This window comes from Drosophila melanogaster, chromosome 3R (assembly GCF_000001215.4).
Source record: "Drosophila melanogaster chromosome 3R".
In the NCBI taxonomy this organism is placed as follows: domain Eukaryota; kingdom Metazoa; phylum Arthropoda; class Insecta; order Diptera; family Drosophilidae; genus Drosophila; species Drosophila melanogaster.
In genome coordinates, this window is record NT_033777.3 from 15402546 (window position 1) to 15420759 (window position 18214).

The following is an 18214-nucleotide window of genomic DNA, read 5'->3' on the forward strand; positions in this document are numbered from 1 at the left end:
CAAAAAGCGAAAAAAAATAATAATTAAACAACAATTTCAAAAAAAAAAAAAATCGCCAACGTGCATTTCAATTGCCCTAATGAGTTGTGAATTCAGTTTTGCGCGCAGCTGAGCGGTATTACTCATACGACACGTATGCCGCCATGCAGATTACCTATTTGAGTTCCGCGGCACGAGGCGTTCTTTATGGGCTCTTACAGCAGCAGCTGTTTATTCAATCTCGAAGAGCACTTTCGAGCTTCATTTTATCTTGACAGATTTGTTGGGGAGTACTGTATTTTTATAATGCACATAAGTATTTACAAAGTCGCTAACTAAACACCTATATCTAAGCACTTAACTAACTAACTGCTGGCGCTGCCTAATTACGCAATTTGCGTGCGAACGTCAAGCGGTAACAAGTCCGAAGATAAAAATGCTGTGACGTTCGCTCATAACCGGATCAAACAGACTGGAACGAACCGACATCAGATAGGAAGTTGGCTATAGCTTGGCCTCCACAACAGGTGCCTCCTTTTCCACCTGCAGATGACTCGAAAGCTGGCTATCCTCCTGGCAGAACCGCACATTACCCATCACGGGCAGCATCTGCTGCACTTTGAGGCTCATGTTCTGCAGGATTAGCAGGACATCGTGGCTGGCCATCTCCTTGGCCACCGATATCAGCATCTCACTGAAGGTGGCATCGAACTGCATAAAGCGTGCGCAATCGAGAACCACTGGGAAATCATTGTGATACAATCTGCATGCTCCTCGCAACTCAGATCGTAGTGCATCGACGCCTGTGTAATAGACATCCGATTGGGGAACGATGTGCACATAGTACGTGGATTCATGCTAGGGAGCAATGTCAAATATTAAACTAAAGTTATCTAGTTAACTTTCAAACTTACCTGTTTAAGGGTGACCTCAAATTTGGGGTTACCCAAGCGCAGCAATATAAACACCATGCTGAGAACAATGCCAAAGAGAAGACCCAACTCGACGCCAGCCACCAAACAGATGATAAAACTTCCCACCCAGCTAAAGAAGTCCTTTTTGTTGGTCTGCCATAGCTCCTTAACTGGAGCAAGATCAATCTGTTTGAAAGGAAAAGTATATGATTAACTACATTTAGTTGATAAGAAAGTATAAACGCACCATAAAGATGACTGCTGCTATTAAAACTGCCGATAGGGAAGCCTTTGGAATGTACTGGAAGTAGGGGGTCAGGATGCTCAATGCGGAGAGCACTATCAATCCCGTGTAGATGCCAGCCATTGGCGTTCGTACTCCAGATGCCTGACTCACCGCCGAGCGGGTGAAGGCTCCGCAGGTGGGCATGGCACTGAAGAAGGAGCCGGCTATGTTGCACAAACCCAAAGTAAGCATCTCCTGCGAGGCATCCAGATTGCCATCCTTGACTGAGAAGAGAGAGAAAAATGCGCACCATTATAGACAAACTGCATTTACGCCCAATATTACGTATACGCACCGAAGGCTTTGGCAATGGCCACATTGGCCAAAACCGCCACAATTGGCACCACAACAATTCCGCTGCCCAGCTCATGGAGGATATCCGTGAACACATAGGTGCGATTCTGATACTCGAAGGCGAAGGGCGGCAGCTTGATTGTGGGCATGGCCGAGGAAACCTTTGAGGAAAGCGCAAAGGGGACCGCCTCAATGGAGCTCTTCTTCACCCAGATGAAAACCAAAAGGCCAGTGAAGAAGACAACCAGAGCATTGCGGGAAATACTGATGTACCACAGGATCTTCTTAAGGCGACGCGTAACAGGCGTGTCCTGCTTGAAATTCACTTGCGACAGTAGCTAGCAAGAAAAAAGATTGAGAAATTGAAACAATTATTAGCATTTTTCACATGTGAAGTATGCATGATTGATTATCAAATATCTAAACCACTTAGTTAGATTTTTTGAAAACGTGACTTGAGGAGGCACCAGTTTAAAGTCAGGTTTCAGCAGTTAGACCCTGTCCAATTATTTGATAAGCTAATAAACAATTTATTTTGGGTTATTTGGAAGCCTTACATTCAATATGGTTATGGATCATTTATCTCTCCATAAAGTTATTTATATACGCTATATTTAACTTACCCGCAGCGAAAGTAGCACAACCATGCACGAGATTCCCATGGCGGCATCCGTGGGCCGGATATTGGTGAAAAAGTCACCGATCGAGGGGAATCCCTTTATGCGAACACCTAAGAGATTCTTGATCTGGGCAAAGACCACGATCAGCGCAGTGCCGGATGTAAAAGCCTTGGTAACCGGAGCTGGTATGAAGCTCACGATGAATCCCAGCTGGAACACACCCATGGCCAGTTCCACCAAACCGGCGAGGAAGGCCAGCACGATGACCACCTGCACCGGTTTGTCGGCGCAGAATTGCAGGGTGAGAATGGCCATCAGACTGGTGGGTCCAATGGACACCTGTGGTATCGTCCCAAAGAAAACATAGATGATGGAGCCAATGAAGGCGGAGTACAGGCCGTACTCCGAGGAGAGTCCTGCCAGCGCGGCATAAGCAATACTTTGTGGTATGATGGTCAGGCCCAAGGTGATGCCGGCAATCAAATCGGCGAACGCCTGCTCTCGATCGTAACTGGTAATCCAGCTGAGGAAGAATATGCGCCGCACCAGCCAGTGGGCCTCCTTGGGCTTGGAGTACTTGCTGGCCACGTCCAGGTCGACGGTGTGCGCCTGGCCATAGTAATCATCGCCATTCTGGGCCGTGTACTTCTCCTTCTCCTCGCAGCCAGCTGAAAACAGGAAAGCAGACAGACACTACTTAGTACGATGTCGTGTTGAGAACAGCTAATCCGTTGTTCCTACGATCGTAAATGGTGGCCACAGTGGCCTGGGGTTGCCCCCCAGTGGCTTCTCCACTACTGCGATTCCGACCATTTCGTTTGGGCCACAAGCCGAACGTGTGCTTTCGCGGCCAACGCATTGTGTACTGATTTTCTGACTCTGTTTCCGTTTCGCCAATGGCCAGGTACAATCGCTCTGCCAGCCGAAATTGTTTGATTTTGTCAGGGGAATTTTTAGCGTTTTAATAATAATAACAAAAAAACAACGAACGAACGAACTTCACAGTCCAGCTTGTTCGCTGCCGAGCCGAGCCGACAGCCAAGCAAAAATGGCAAAAAATTAATTGTGTGAAATCGTAATTAAGCACATATGTTTGAGTATTCTCAACCCGGACTGTGTTCCCGGCAATTTGTTTAAATAACTGAGATTCTTGTCTCATATTGAGGAACTCTATTGGAGAGCCAGTACGTTCATATAACACCTAATTGTTCGGATATATATACATATGTACATACATGCGAGTCTTAAAACCTGTTATATGTGTCTTCCTCCATCGCTCTTTATGTTAATCGCATTAAAAATCATTTGTTACCCATTTATTTTTATAAAGGTAAACAAAGCGAAACCTGAATAGAGACAATATTAAATGGGTGATTTTTTTTATGCAAATTCACTAGAAGTAAACGGTTAATTAGCACATTGGGTGCCATTCAGATAGAAAGCAAATTGATTAGTCCACCCAGATTAGTCATCTCTCTGTCTATGGATCTAAATGGATAGTGCAAACCATTGATCATGGGTGTTACGTTTCACATGAATTAGTTTAAAGTACAGTGTACTTACTATTGTGTACTTAGTACACCTGCGAAAATCGATTAAGTATTGAAGGTTTTGTCGTACCAATGTTAATAATAGGTTTGCTATATACGAAGTAAATACTACAAGTTGTGCCCAAATAAATTGAGTTGATAATACTTTTTCCATTTGCAAATTAATACTCTATTATGATCTGGTTCTATATATATTTATATTTATGTAATGTGAACATAATTACATGTTTAATCCGAAATGTTTTCTCAGCTAATGTTAATATTTGCGGTCGACAGATTGGCAAGTTAAATATTTTTTACGATCTGGTCTTATCGTTCATGACGGCGTATACGAAAACCCAAAATGAATGCTAATTCGTAACCTCAGGCCAAAACTTTTAACATCTTGTGGCGACTATATCTCCAGCTGTTTTCCGCTGCTAATTAAGGCGGCAGATCGGCGGGTGGCATATATGGCGGTAGTAAAATGGGCCAAGTTGTGTAAATGGAACGGTTGTAAAAAGATCACGATACTATTGCTATAGTGAGTCACAAAAACAGATCAAAGAACTTCAAATAATATTGTGTATTAAATAGTGGAAACGATTGTCTTTTAAATCCTTTTATATTATAAGGTTATTGCACTTGGATTATCAAATCGTTATATCCTTGTCTCGCTAATTAGGATTTCACTTTTCACAACATATTGAACACCGAAGGCTCTTATCCTTACCATCGAAGGACAACTTCTTTACAATCGACATTATGCACGTATCCGTTTGGACTTTAAATATTTTTATTCAAAGGACATTCGGGCGATGGAGCTCTGGATTATTAAGTACTGATTATCCTTTCCTCGTAAGTGAGCCAAGTGCACCGCTTCGCAATCTAATGAAAACTGCCGAATAAGCGAATTCTTGAGTGATAAATAAGTGGGCTGGGGCAGATTTTTCTGATAAACACGAAAAATGAAAAGAGTCAAGAAAAAGGCGACAAACATGGTGCGCTTTTATTTTCAGCCAGAGATCAGCGCACAACAATGATACACTTAACGCCCATTCGGCAGGCAGATGGGCGAGCAAACATTGCGGAGGGTTGGGCGCTCGCATTTGAATCCGCCGGCCGGAGCGGGAACAAACGAATATATAACTGGAAATGTCAACGGCACCGGTGGCAGAAACTACTGCGATATCGCTACAAAGCGCGCAGTGGGGGAGGCTATCTGGTCGGCACCCAACCATCCCCGATCATTAATCTCCATCCCACTGGGCTGTCTGTCGTGTGGACTCCAAGTAATTTTCCACCTTTGACTGCCGCCCAAGTGGCATTTCACTCACCTCGATCGATAAACGATGGACCAATATTTGAATATTGGGTTAGACAAATCAAAAGATCACAAATTAATCATCCAAATATATATCTTAGCATAAGCTGTGACACCTTGTGACAGTCATTCTTAAAGGAAGCATAAACATATATATTCGGAATCTGTATGCCCTACCTATGTAATACGAATTTAATATTATATAATTTCTAATATGATTAGAATAAGGTTATACATATAATTGATCATATTCATAATTGTAATTATACAGCCATATTTTATAAAATCGTAATAATCAGTAGCTGCGATAAATAAGAGATACTGTGTAGCCTACAATGTCTTCCCAAGTATCTTAGTAGCGAGTTATTAAATCTCAGGCTGGGAATTTCACTAGGTGCTAACGATTCTATCAGGCGTTACAAAGACGGTCCGCCTGGCGTGTGGACCGGACAGATTTACGGCTTATGTGTATGGCGACCCTGTTGGGCTGTAAACCAGATAGCATCGTAATTAGTATTATATCTCATGATGGAGAGGAGATACAAACGACATAGGTCGGCGAAGAGTGGATTTGCGGTTGACTTTGAAATGATTAAGCGGCGGCAGCTTTCTCGGAAAAAGGAATTTCTTGACATACAAGGTCGTCGTCTGTGGCCGCCTATCTTGACATTCGGTAAACATGCGGATGTTTTCCACCTACTGGGACACAGACGATAGCTCCGGGCTATTAATAGATTCGCCTGTATTTGTGATCTAGATTTGGAGCAAATATTTGCTTAATACCGCTGCGATTGAATACAAACCATAAGCAGTTCAAATTGCGCGCCCAAACGACTGTGTGCAACACTGTTTTTGAGCAGGCGATAGCCCGGGAGCAATCGATAGGCAAACACCGTCTGGCGCTGTCAAATCGAGTGCGCAGGCGATAACCATTCGATACCGAACACTGTGGCTGCACATACGCACCCCCGTTCAGATTGAAGTTAATAAATTAGCAAAATAGTCTTTCGACGCAACAAAATTCGCCGTTTACCACTACCGCCGCCCAGTCGCTGCAGCTCGTCGTGCCGTTCCGTTGTTGCATTTCCACTATTTTTTTTCACCGATTTGCCAAATACGCCGTCGATGTGCGCTAGGGATGTGCAAAAAAGTATCGACTGCGGAAAGCAACTCGTCAAGCAACCTTGCTCGTTATCGCTACAGTACGCAGGGAAAAAATAAAATTAGCAACAAAAGCGTTTATAGCAGCCAAGTTACAGTGCTAGACGGCGCCGAAATATCACATCTTGGCTAGAACACGCCTCGCCCGCCCATCCGCGACCATCGCATCAGGATCCTCCGATCGGAAAGTTGGTAAATCCGGGGGAAAATCGGCCGAAGCAAAAAGTAGCAGCCGAAGCAAGAGAGCAGCAGCAGCAGTAGTAAGAAGCACAGCAGAAACGGGCGAAAGAGGAAACAGAAGAGAAAAGAAGCAAAAACGCCAGGTTTGAACGACTGCTGAAAAGTGTCCTGGTGGTCAATTGGTACTCGGACTGCTCCTTCTGGCCTCCCGGCAATCGGACACAAACCGACCACATCGGCGGTTGGCAATTGGCAGTTGGCAATTGGCGATCCACATCCAATCGACGTTATTATGAACAACAATAGCAAGCGGAAAACCCGACCCACTGGCGGCGGTGCCAGCGGCGGCATCTCAAGGTAAGAAGAAGCAGCTTTGACCAGCACCACCAGCACCCAGCTGCACTGGCAAAAACCAGGGGCGATAGCGCAGGGGCGTCATTTGAGCAGGGTGCTTCAGGTGAGCCGAGCACGCAGAGGTACCAGAGTCAGCAGAGTGCCATGCCACACAACAAAGGGGGGCACAAACGCACACCACTGCATTTGGGGCTGGTTTGTTTTTGCCTTTTGCTTTTTGCCTTTGCTTTTTGCCGTCGCAGTTTGCAGTTCGCCGTTGCCCTGACAAATTGAAAACCCGCGACAACCGAAAGCGCCACAAAGAGCTCTTTTCTCTCCCGGTCCGGTTGACTAAAAAAAAATTAAAAGGTGAAAGCGCGTCTCGTGTCGTCTTTTTTCACATTATTATTTTTTTTCTTAATCTCGTGAATGCTACCTACTACTGCATCATCTCATGGAAAACCATTCTTAAGCTTTTTTTTTGTTGGTTTTTTGGAATGCAAATGGCGCTTATATAATAGGCCATCGCGAGCCCTGTGTGTCTGTGTGTGCGAGTGAGTGCAAGCATGTGTGTGTGTGTTTGTGTTTCAAGAATCGAACTTTATGCTTTGTTTACATTTCCCTTTCACAATGGCCAAATGTGTGTAGAGAACATAATTTGTTTAAAGGTTTCCGTTTTGTCGCACCAACGAGTCGCATTGCCACCCCCGTGAGAGGGTGCTCCATAGCCCCCAACACCCATTCCCCACCCCTGTCCTCCTGCTGCTGCGCCCTTAAAATTTTCAATTGAAATATGACTGCAGCGCACACAGGCACAGCCACAAACGCAGCCACACAACAACATTCACATCCGCATTCGGACACAGTGCGGCGCATAAGTATCGGCACGTCCGCCAGTTTTATCAATTTATCTGTGAAAAACTGTGCAGATATGTATTTAAGAAATAGTTGAGAAACAAATCATATAAATATAAATACATATAAATACCAAAAAAAATGGTCAAAAAATCATTCATAATGCAAGTTTGCAGGCGTAAAGATAGTAGTGGTCTCTTCAATAACTCAACCCTATTTGTATAATGTAATTAGGATTGTGATTTATCACAGAATAAATAAATCAGTTATGGAAAGAACCAAATAGCAAGTGTTCCCAAAATTGCATTGTAATGGAGTAGAAATGTGTCAGTATTGTGAATCACTATGACTAAGCACTTTAAAATATTTTCACATTTTTTAAAGTAACATTCGGTGATTACTAACGAATGTTAATAAATGTGAAGACTATCGTTGAAATCATACAAATCATAGCCTGTACTGGATTGCTGAAGAGGTATCACTGTAGTGGCCACTCACTTTGGCCTTATCATACGAGTCTTCCTCGTCCAGTCATATTTATGCCGCAAACGGTTTGAAATGCGTGTTCATTATTCATTGTGTACGGCATCAACACAATACCACATCACAACCTCAAGCTTGTGGGCACAGTGGGCCTGGGATGGCGCTCAGGGCGAATCAGGCCCACTGTGCGGCCCGTGCCCGTAGTGCCCACGGTGATGCATGGCACACTCGCTCACGTATCACGTAGTGCATTATATTTTTTTTTTTTACTCTCGTCGCTCGCCTTCTTCGAATGCAATTTCTTGCATTGTCAGCATTTTGCAGCTTTGCGTTTGCTGTTTGCCGCTTGCCGTATTCAGTTTTTAGTTATACGTTTTCAGTTGCTGTGACGTGCGGCGGCTGCGCTGAGTTTCGTATCGTTCTTTGGCACACTTCGAACCCCTTCTAAACGCCCGCAGCAACCCCCCGAAAGCCCCTGAGCAGGCCCGAGAGCCTCCAACGTGGGTCCGAAATTTGGGTCACTTTACAATTTGCTGACCGAACGAACGATATGCCACCTCGCTCTTGTTTTCCGCCTGACGTCTATGCATATTTATTCGCCACTCGGCCATGCACACTTGCATTTTAAGTTTGCCTCCGTCGCAGCCTATTTCCCGGATTCGTTTCCCCAACTGCTCGCCAGCTCGCTTGCCTGCCTGCCTGCACCTCACCTCACCTCACGCATGATTCACTCTTGGGCGCAATCAATTATTTGTTTTCATTCACCAAAATGTGCACAGTGCACGCTCCGTGAATCAGCTACTGCTCAAGCGCCACCCTTCTCCAATTGGTTTCGTTCAGCCAGTGCCAGTGCCATCGCCTCAGCCCCCGGCCGAAACGCCGCCCTGTCCCACACCCACAATCACATCCACTGCCGCCGCGGGTTCATTGTGCGTTGCGTTGCGCATTTCACGGTCGTCGATCCTGGCCGCACGCAACCAATGCCAAAACACCCCGAAACGCGAATACGAGTTCCGACCGGGGCGGAGCTGGCCAAAGGGGGCACATTTGGCTGATTACTGTCGCGGAATGAATATGACCGTGTCTCCTAAATTGTTCTTAAAAGTTTTAAATACGGGTATATATCCCTATGCTCTTTAAAGGATATCGTGTTGTAGAGCTCATCATTTCACTAATGACATATAATAATTCACGTTGATTGACTTAAGTGGCTATCCTACATTATTCAAAACCAATGTATTCAAATTTGACCATTATAAATTGCTCGACTGGGGCACGCAACTGAAATCATAAATTAATGACTATAGCTTTGACACTGATTTCCCGTCTTCGCCTTAACTTCGCAACCTGGGGACTCCCCGAAAATTCTTTGTCTAAACATCCATATAGTATCTCTTGCTCGTACTAAATAAGATGAGCTCAAGTGCACAAACACAAAGCAAAACTGGCACGGCTGTTCACAGGGGTTGCGGAATGCTGGGTCAGGTCAGAGTTGGCGAACGAATCGATATCGCCACCGTAGCTGAATGAAATCGAATTTCCATTTTCAGTCGGACCACTGCCTTCCAACCGCAACGCTAACGAATGGTTTAACCTGTCTCTTCTGACTATTCGCAGATACAACTCCAACGATAACAGCCTAAGGCCCACTAACAACAAGGCTGGTGCAGGAGGCGGGAACGGAGGCGCAGCAGTGCGTCCGTCGGCGCAGGGCGTCTACAACAACACGTTTTTCATGCACTCGGCCACGGCGCTGGTGGGCAGCGTTGTGGAGGTGCGCCTGCGGTCGGGCAATATCTACGAGGGCGTATTCCGCACATTCTCGGGCAACTTTGACATCGCACTGGAGCTACCGGCGTGCATTAAGTCCAAGAATCTGCCGGAGGAGGGCAAGGTGCCAAAACACATTATATTCCCGGCCGACACTGTGGTGACCATCGTGGCCAAGGACTTTGACTCGCAATACGCCACCGCAGGCGCTTTTCAGACGGATGGCGCCATTTCTGACAAGTGCAACGGTAAGCTCCTTTCTAATTTAATTTGCGAACACTTATTCATTAGTCTTCATTTTGTAGGTGCGCGTCCGGACGAGAAGGAATTGGAACCATGGGATTCTGGCGCTAATGGCGACATTGACATAGAATTGGATAGTGCCGCCAACGGCTGGGATCCCAACGAGATGTTCCGCAAAAATGAGAACACGTTCGGTGTGACCTCCACATTTGATGATTCTCTAGCTTCGTACACGGTACCGCTAGATAAGGGTGATTCCCTAGAATTCAAAGAGGCCGAAGCCAAGGCCGAAAAGCTGGCTGCCGAGATCGAAAATAATCCGACGTGCCGGGACCGTCTGGACTTGGAAAATGGTGATGAGGAGGCGCTCTTCGCGGCCGTGGAGCGTCCATCGACCGAGCAGGATCAACGCGGAGATCGTGGCGACCGCGAACGCAACGATCGAGATAGGGAGCGCGAGGAGCGGGACAGGGACCGTGATCGTGATCGCGGTAACAAGCCCCGTGGCGCTGGTGACTTCCAGTTGAGGGAGACCATGAGTAGCGACCGCTACATAACAAAACAGACGCGCAGTATCACCGGACCGCAGCTATCGCATGTTGGCATGTCCTCGCAGGGCAGCGGACGCGATCGTGACACTCGTGGCGATGGCAGCATGATGATGCAAAGTGGCGGCGGGTCGGGCCAAGGCGGCTCCACGCAGTCGACGGCAGCACTTATGCTAGCCGGCGGCCTGAAGGGCGTGGGTCCGGCCCCCTCAGCAAACGCGTCCGCGGACTCGTCCAGCAAGTATAGCGGCGGTTCGATGGTAAAGCGCAAGACGGTGCCCCAGGGCGGTAAGGTGATGCGCAACAATGTGCCTACAGGTGGCAGCAACGTCTCCGTGTCGCAGGGCGGCAACGGCAATTCTGTGGGCCAGAACAAGGGCGGCTACCAGCCGTCGATGGGCATGCCGAGTCAATACTCCTACCAGGGTAACTCGCAAATTATGCATGGGTAAATCAAAACTGTCATTAAATATTAACCAAATATTAACATTAGTAAGTTTACAGGTCTTCTCAGTACCGCAACCAATCTCACATGGGCGGCGCAAATAAGCTAAATGGCGATTCGAACGCCAATACCAACAAGCCGCTGCCACAGCGCCAGATGCGCCAGTACCAGGGCTCTCAGAGCAACTCGTCACTGAACTATGGCGGTGAACCCCAGTCGCTGGGTAAGCCCGTGCACGGCTCCCATGGAGGCCATCCCGGGCAAAATAGCAACTCGCCGCCGCTGCAGACCGCCGGCCCACAGCAGCAACAGCAGCAACAGCAGCAACAGCAGCAGCAGCAGCAACAACAACAGCCGCCGCAGCAACAGCAGCATCAGAACATACAGCCACAAGGGCAAAACACGCAACCAGCGCGTCAGGTGCGCACGCGCGATAACCAAATGCAGGAACTGCGACAGTTTGGCCAGGACTTCCAACTGGCCCCGAGCAACACTTCACCGCCCCAGCAGCAACAGCAGCAGCAGCAGCAGCAGCAGCAGCATCAAGTGCAGCAGCAGCAACAGCGAGCGTTGCAGCAATCTGCCTCGCCACCGCAACAGCAGCAGCAGCAGCAGCAACAACAGCAGCACGTGGTCCTGCACCAAGTGCCGCAAACGCACCTGCATCAAGCGGCCCTATCACAGCCACACTATGTGCCTCAGCAGCAGCCTCAGCAGGCGCCGCTTCCACAGCAGCAACATGTGCCGCATCACATGCAACAAAAGGCCCAGCAGCAGCAATTGGTGGAGACCCAGCATCAGCATGTGCAGAAGCAGCACCAGTCGCAGCCACAAGTGCAGCAGCCGCCGCCACAGCTGCTCCAGGATCCATCACAACAGCCGTTGCCAATTTACCATACAATGCCGCCGCCACAGACTTCACCCGTAGTTGTTACTTCGCCGGTTCTGCTGGAGCAGCCTCCGCCACAACCCATGCCGGTGGTGCAGCAACAGCAGACGCAGCAGCTTGCCACGCCCAAACCTGAAGTTTCGCCGGCACCACCAAGCAGCAACACCACCACACCTACTGGCATAGCCAGTACGCCTACAGCAGGGGTGATTGCCAGCGCTGGATCTGAGAAAACCACGCCGGCAGCGCCCACTCCGACGAGCAATTCCGCAACGGTGCCTACAGGAACGGCCGCCACTGCTGGAGGTGCCACGGGAACCACTCCGGTGGTTAAGAAGCATGTGCTCAACCCATCAGCCAAGCCATTTACACCCCGCGGGCCCAGCACCCCGAATCCATCACGACCGCACACCCCACAGACGCCTGTGCCCATGACGAACATTTACACAACCACGGGAGGACATGTACCGCCGGCGGCCAACCAGCCGATCTACGTCATGCAGCCACAGCATCCATTCCCGCCTCAGACACACCCACAGGCCGGACAGCCACCGCGCCTTCGCCGTAGTAATTACCGTAAGTCCATTCTTCCTATAATCAAGCATTTTATTTTTTTTTAGTATAAAAGAAGAACGAAAGTGATGAATTATGATTTAACTGGCATGTCGAAATTGTGCGCTAAAAATATTATCTGATCCCTTGCAGCTCCAATGGCCGCATCGCAGATGCACGTATCGGCATCCGCGGCCACGGGTCAGCCGTTGATAACAGCCGGCCCGATACCGCAATTCATCCAGTACGGCCATGCACCACACCAGCAACAATTCCAATCACATACGTACGCGCCAATGCAGATGCGCGTGTACCCGGACCAGCCGCAGCAGTTGCAGTTTATGACACAGACGCCACAGTCGACCACACCGTCGCCGGGCCAGCCGCACCAGCAGTTCCATCCGCCGCCACAGCCATCCCCCGCCGGCGGGGGACCACAACCGGCGTTCACGCCGCCCACACAGGCAGCCACTTACCAGCTGATGTGCGTGCACCCCCAATCGCTCTTAGCCAATCACTATTTCCCGCCGCCGACGCCGCAGCATCCGCAGCAGAATCAACAACAGTATCAGATCGTGATGCAGCAGCATCAGCCACAGTGAGACACCGCCAGCTGGGGAATGGCGCACGGGAAGGTGGCGAGCTGGAAGGCGGGGGGAACAGGCGGCCCCATCTTGTTAATGTCGCCGTAGCGAGTGGGAGCTACGTTACGGGCAGCCGTCATCAAGCAACAGTTACACATATACAGACACAACACGCAACATGAAGCACTCACCTTAACCACACCCGCATCCGCATCTGAATATGCACCTGCATCAGCATCCGCATCCGTATTCTCATCAAACTTTTGAGTAAACGCGCGGCTTTCTTTGTCGCTCCAAGCGATTTTCGCCCCACAATTCACACATCCAACCACATCCTTATGCCATGTGCACGAGCGGCCCATCCTGTAGCACATCTCTCACAGACCGAAAACACCAACAACAACAAACAACAACTAGGAAATTATAAAATACAATTAAAACAAAAGGAAACTAGTAAATTTTTTGAAATTGCAAGACTTCTACAGCGCACGGAAGCCAAACACAACAACCGCAAACATAAAGAAACAAAACAAACAAACAATCACTGAAAACACCAAAACGTATAAGAAAGCAAATGCAAAAATAAGAAAAAACAAAATAATTTAGAAAGCTAAAAGCAACTGTCGAATCAATTATAATACGAGAACAATGAGCGTGTGTAGGAAGCGTTTCCTGTCCCGCCCAAGTCCTGTAAGTCGAGGCGAAAATTCCAAAACCCGATTGGCTACCAAATTGATACAATTACATTGTAAAACCGAAACGCTAATGAAGTAGAATCAAAAACCTAGGGAGATGAAGATGCGAAAAGACGTCGAGTTAAGGCTAATAAGAGCGAAATTTTGTAAAATTGTTTTAAACATAATAATTTGATGCACTTCTGCGCTCCCGCTATCTATAGTTTTATGCGCTTTGGCAATCGACCGGCACACCTACAACCCCAAAAAAAAAAAGCCAAAAGCACAGACTTGCACGCCCAACACACACACACACACATACAGGCAGCCACACACACCCACACCAACCAACCAACCAACACGAAGACAAACCCCAGAAGCAAAGCGACAGCGACAGACACCAGAAACCCAAGTCATCATTCCAAGTTAGTTTTTCCACCGGCGCAAGGAAAGGGCCGCGCTTCATCCAGCATTCCGATTGTAAACTTACTTAGCATATAATGTGAACTCGGTTCGGAAGGAGCTGATCGCTGATCGCTGATCGAAGCTGCAAGCTGGATGGAAGCTCTTTGCTTGCCCTGCGGGAAATGAAAAACGAATGTGAGATTTTAGAGAGCTTCAAATTTATTCGTTTCCTTTTCGAAATTCGGTAGAACTAATTAATTTTTGTTTAAATTGAATTTTGTTGCCACTTCTCCGCCTCTTCTTACACATTATTCGCCAGCATTTACCAGAAATGTAATGACATCGATATATAAATGATTGTTTTGACGTTTCTCGGAGAAATTTCCTTGCTAGCTTTACAGGCAGAAGCTAATGTGAGAGCAAGAGCTTGAGTCAGGCTTCCTTTGGGTTTTAGTGCCTCCGTTGTCTCCGAATTAATGAAAAATTAACAAGAACAATCCGTATTACTTCTTTGCCCGTCATAAATCGGTTTGGTTATATTTCGTATGATCTAGAAGCATCTGTTGTGGTCTGTTTTGTTTTGTAAACCTTCAAGTTTCCTTAAATGAAAAAAAAGAATATAAAAATAACAATTATTATAAATTTAAATAAAAACAAAAACTACAAAAAAAAAAACAAAAAAAAACAAAATCTAAAACTTATGTGTATCCTTATTCCTTCTCCGATTTTCAGATGGTTATTGGGCGTCGTCGACGAGTGCAGGATAGATCCGTTCAATGTTGAGATTTCTTTACCCAAACTCGTCAAAATGGCTGTGATATGATTGTGAATACATAAGTTCACAAACATTTTAACGACATGGTATAAGAAAGACGTGGTTCAGTCAGTCGGTTATGAAATATGTTTTTTGATCCGCTGCCGCGATTCGCACGAAACTCATCAAAATGGCTGTGATATGAGTAGATAATAGTCGACATTTCACAACCCTTTGAGGAGTTACGTAAGAATTATGGCTTGGATCACAAACACTTGTTGGTTTAGCATCCAATCGTTATGCCCAATTCGCGAACTGGCTTTCTGCATTCGCATCGAGCGGGGTCATAGGTCACGCCACGGGTCACATTTTGCTATCGCTGCTCATTGCAATGCCCATCAAAGCTGGCTGTGATACGATTCAAATGCAGAAATATCTTTCTTCAGCCCTTTTTGATGACATTGAAAGTAAGATACGAGGTAACGTCGACGCACACACACCATCACACACATCGCACACACACACACACACACAGCTGCAAAGGAAACCGATGTAATTCACGTAACCGGCGACGACGTAAGGCGTTTAGGGCGTAATAACGCCATTTACATGCCGCTAAATGCGCAGCGTAAAGTAACTAACGTAACGTTAAGCGGCTTTCGTGCGTGCGTATGTGTGTGTGAGTGCACGAGTGAGAGAATCTGTGTGTGTGCTTGTGTGCTGGTGTGGGTTGGTTGTATCCTGTAGTTTTCCCATTTCCGGACTCTCGTATAATTCGTCTGAGCGGGGCGGTTGGGTTGCCGAGGGAACTGAAACTGAATTCAACTGAGCCACAGGATTAAATTAGTCTTGAGAGCGTTTGTGTGTGTGTTTGTGTGGGGGAGTATGGCTGTGTGTGCGCGTGTCCTTTTGCGCGCCTTGCGCAGGCTTATCCTTCCCAGCCTGTCTTCCTTACGTTTCATTTTTTCTGTATCCTCCTTTGTTCTGTAGGTTAAGTAGCCGAAATTCGTTGCATGTTGCATACATATGTATATATGTATGTGTATGCATCGCAGGATATGCCTGCCTATGTGCTAGTGCATTTTCATAAGTGTGTGTGCGTACGCCGGCGTCGACTGCGACGGCGACCACCGCCCTCTGCCGCTGCTGAATCGTCTGCCATCTAGTCTAACTGTGCTTCCCGCCGCTGTCTGTACGTCCGTCTCGCCGCTTTATATGTACACATGTGTGAGTGTGTGTCTTTGTGTGAGAGTGCGGCCGGTTCACCCTTAACATGCCCTTCCCAGGACTAAGGATTCAGGATCAGGCGGCGGCGGGAACATCAACCACCATTACCACTCCGGCCAAAAAGAACGAATTTTTCGAAATTGAATTTGAGTAGCTGCGGCCCAAGGCATATTCGAATTTAGATACATTTCGAGACTTTTAGGGGAAGGACTGGTCTAACCCCATTCCTTGCTAGTAAGGATCTCCGGTAATTGAGTTTAAATGCGCACTGAGAAAAACGGCGGTGAAATTCTATCGTTTGAAAACCAAATTGAGACTCGATTATCAATTCTAATCTTTCTTTAAAATCAGTATATAAAGTTATTAATCATCTAAGATTACAAAAGTTGTTCCAAAAAATATATATTAGAATTGAATTATAGGTAGATTGGAGTAATTGTTTTATAAAGATTTTATAAACATTTTGACTTTTTTATACTGGGATAATTTAAATTTGAATAAATTCATTTAATGGATCACGGATAAAACATTCGATCGAACAAATTTTTTTGCTGTGTAGGGTGTTTCCCTGTCGGCTGATTGATTTGTGGCTAGTCTCGGTTTGTTGTTGCCGCTCCTTGGCTCTTTCACCTTCCCCATCCCCTTCCTGCGCCCGCTGCAGTTTTTGCAGTCGCGTAGTACAATACACATAAATGTGTATGAAAAGTAAGCGGCGACCATCCCTTATGCTCCTCTCTCCCGCACTCACAGACTCACACACCGACACACTCTCTTTTCCCTCTTCCCGTTGGCACTCTTTCTCTATACGACATCTGCTGTGCCTGTGTGTGTATTACTACTCGTACAATCGCAGACGAACTTGGTCTAGAGCCACCCACCCTTGCCTTTGCCATTGCCGCTGGTTTTGCCTATTTCTATTCCTATTCCTTCTCCATTTCCATTTCCCTCTGGCTTTTCCTCATAATCATCATCATCGTCATCCTCGAAATGGAACTCAAACTCGAACCCATCGTCCTGGGGCTTTGGTCCTGGCGCTAGTCGGCGCTTGTAGTGTGTATACCGAAATACGTAAAATTCATTTATGGCCAGGGCTGATTGTTGTTGTTCAGCCACTCCCGCTCCTTGATCCTTCGGCTTTGTTCCTGTTTCAGGGCGACGGCCGCCGACGCAGCCACTTTTGCAGTCTTCACCTTCAGGAGCATATATCCTTGCTGACTTGTATTACGTTTTTTTTTTTGGGAGTACCGCCCAAGGGCGAGATATACTTAAAGCGCTTTTAGTTGAGGGATTCGATGCTGGGTCTCCCAGCCTGTCAGGGTGCTCCTCTGGACACCTTTATCCTGGCATCTCGATAGTTTCCGGCTACTGCTGTACTCCGTATCCTGCGGACACAAGCGTATCGCTAGTGCCGTGGAAGTTGATCAACTTTTCACATCCGCTCCACGCATCCTGTGCCTTTTGCGCAGTTTCTAAATGTCCGCAAAACAATGGACTATGTAGGAAAAAAAGGAACGCCAGCAAGCGTACGTTGTTCCGTTGGAAATTTTCACCGCTTGGCTTTTCACTTGGAATTTTCACTGCTCTCGGGCGCTTCTAAGACATTTTTCTATGCGCACTTTTTCGGGGCCGTGCAGTTAGTTTGATTTTATGTTATTCACATTTATTTATATATTTATTGTGCATTTTACCATTACGATTAGCAATAATTTATTAACCGGTTTTTCCCGTGACGTTTTCGCCTTTTTACAACCACACTCAGAGCGGAGAACAGAGAACTGCCGCGGCGACGGTGCTCGTTTGCTTTTTGGCTTCGTCCTTTCGCTCGTCCTTCGTGCCGGCGTGCGTGTGTGTGTATGCGTGCGCCCGAGTGCGCCCGACTGCGGCGGAGTGAGTGCGAGACTTGGGCAGGACTTCGGGCCGCCTTCGTGTCGCGGTATAGTTTTCAATTACAACGGGCGCGCGCGAAAAAAGGGCAAAAAACGGCGCGCCCCCAACCGCCGACCGCCGAAAATACACAAAATGTATTTCGTCCTTGCTCCTTCCTTTTCACTTTCCACGGCTCTGCGCTGACGCAGTGAGCGCATTGAACCACTCTCTCCGGCGAATGCTCTTTCACTGGCTCTCGCTGGCTGAGTCGAGTAAGGGATGTCAGCCAGAGACAGAGA

The 18214-nt window shown here is 47.2% G+C and overlaps 2 protein-coding genes, 1 long non-coding RNA gene and 4 other non-coding genes across 12 annotated transcripts; 2 read left to right on the forward strand and 5 right to left on the reverse strand.

Annotated features, from left to right (window-relative positions):
• Positions 1 to 52: 52 nt before the first annotated feature.
• On the reverse strand, positions 53 to 4525 carry CG6125 (uncharacterized protein). Of its 3 annotated transcripts, none has more exons than NM_001300409.1 (6): positions 4356 to 4525; positions 2097 to 2761; positions 1475 to 1811; positions 1141 to 1403; positions 894 to 1079; positions 53 to 837 (listed from the first exon to the last, which is right to left on the reverse strand). In NM_001300409.1, exons 1-6 carry the CDS (start codon positions 4384 to 4386, stop codon positions 484 to 486), a joined length of 1836 nt encoding a protein of 611 aa, NP_001287338.1. In that variant the 5' UTR covers positions 4387 to 4525; the 3' UTR covers positions 53 to 483. The 3 variants fall into 3 exon arrangements, with proteins under 3 accessions (NP_001287338.1, NP_650465.1, NP_732032.1); NM_142208.3 differs by having other exon boundaries at positions 262 to 837; NM_169656.2 differs by lacking the exon at positions 4356 to 4525 and adding an exon at positions 2835 to 2960 and having other exon boundaries at positions 262 to 837.
• Positions 437 to 1162, forward strand: asRNA:CR46058 (antisense RNA:CR46058). The gene has a single exon (NR_133402.1).
• A 1352-nt stretch (positions 4526 to 5877) lies between the features above and the next one.
• Positions 5878 to 14732, forward strand: Atx2 (Ataxin-2). Of its 3 annotated transcripts, none has more exons than NM_169657.3 (5): positions 5878 to 6644; positions 9576 to 9976; positions 10034 to 10967; positions 11024 to 12429; positions 12559 to 13583. In NM_169657.3, the coding sequence occupies exons 1-5, from the start codon at positions 6580 to 6582 to the stop codon at positions 13005 to 13007; spliced, it is 3255 nt and encodes a 1084-aa protein (NP_732033.1). In that variant the 5' UTR covers positions 5878 to 6579; the 3' UTR covers positions 13008 to 13583. The 3 variants fall into 3 exon arrangements, with proteins under 3 accessions (NP_732033.1, NP_732034.2, NP_001287339.1); NM_169658.3 differs by lacking the exon at positions 5878 to 6644 and adding an exon at positions 6906 to 6989 and having other exon boundaries at positions 12559 to 14732; NM_001300410.1 differs by lacking the exon at positions 5878 to 6644 and adding an exon at positions 8347 to 8366 and having other exon boundaries at positions 12559 to 14732.
• A 42-nt stretch (positions 14733 to 14774) lies between these two features.
• On the reverse strand, positions 14775 to 18165 carry lncRNA:CR45911 (long non-coding RNA:CR45911). 2 transcript variants are annotated; one of them, NR_133403.1, is made up of 1 exon: positions 14775 to 18165. It is a non-coding gene; the product is annotated as a long non-coding RNA:CR45911 (long non-coding RNA). The 2 variants fall into 2 exon arrangements; NR_133404.1 differs by having other exon boundaries at positions 14775 to 17829.
• On the reverse strand, positions 14863 to 14930 carry mir-13b-1 (mir-13b-1 stem loop). The gene has a single exon (NR_048399.1). It is a non-coding gene; the product is annotated as a mir-13b-1 precursor RNA (primary transcript).
• Positions 14997 to 15071, reverse strand: mir-13a (mir-13a stem loop). The gene has a single exon (NR_048401.1). It is a non-coding gene; the product is annotated as a mir-13a precursor RNA (primary transcript).
• Positions 15199 to 15300, reverse strand: mir-2c (mir-2c stem loop). Its single transcript, NR_048403.1, has one exon. It is a non-coding gene; the product is annotated as a mir-2c precursor RNA (primary transcript).
• Positions 18166 to 18214: the final 49 nt, after the last annotated feature.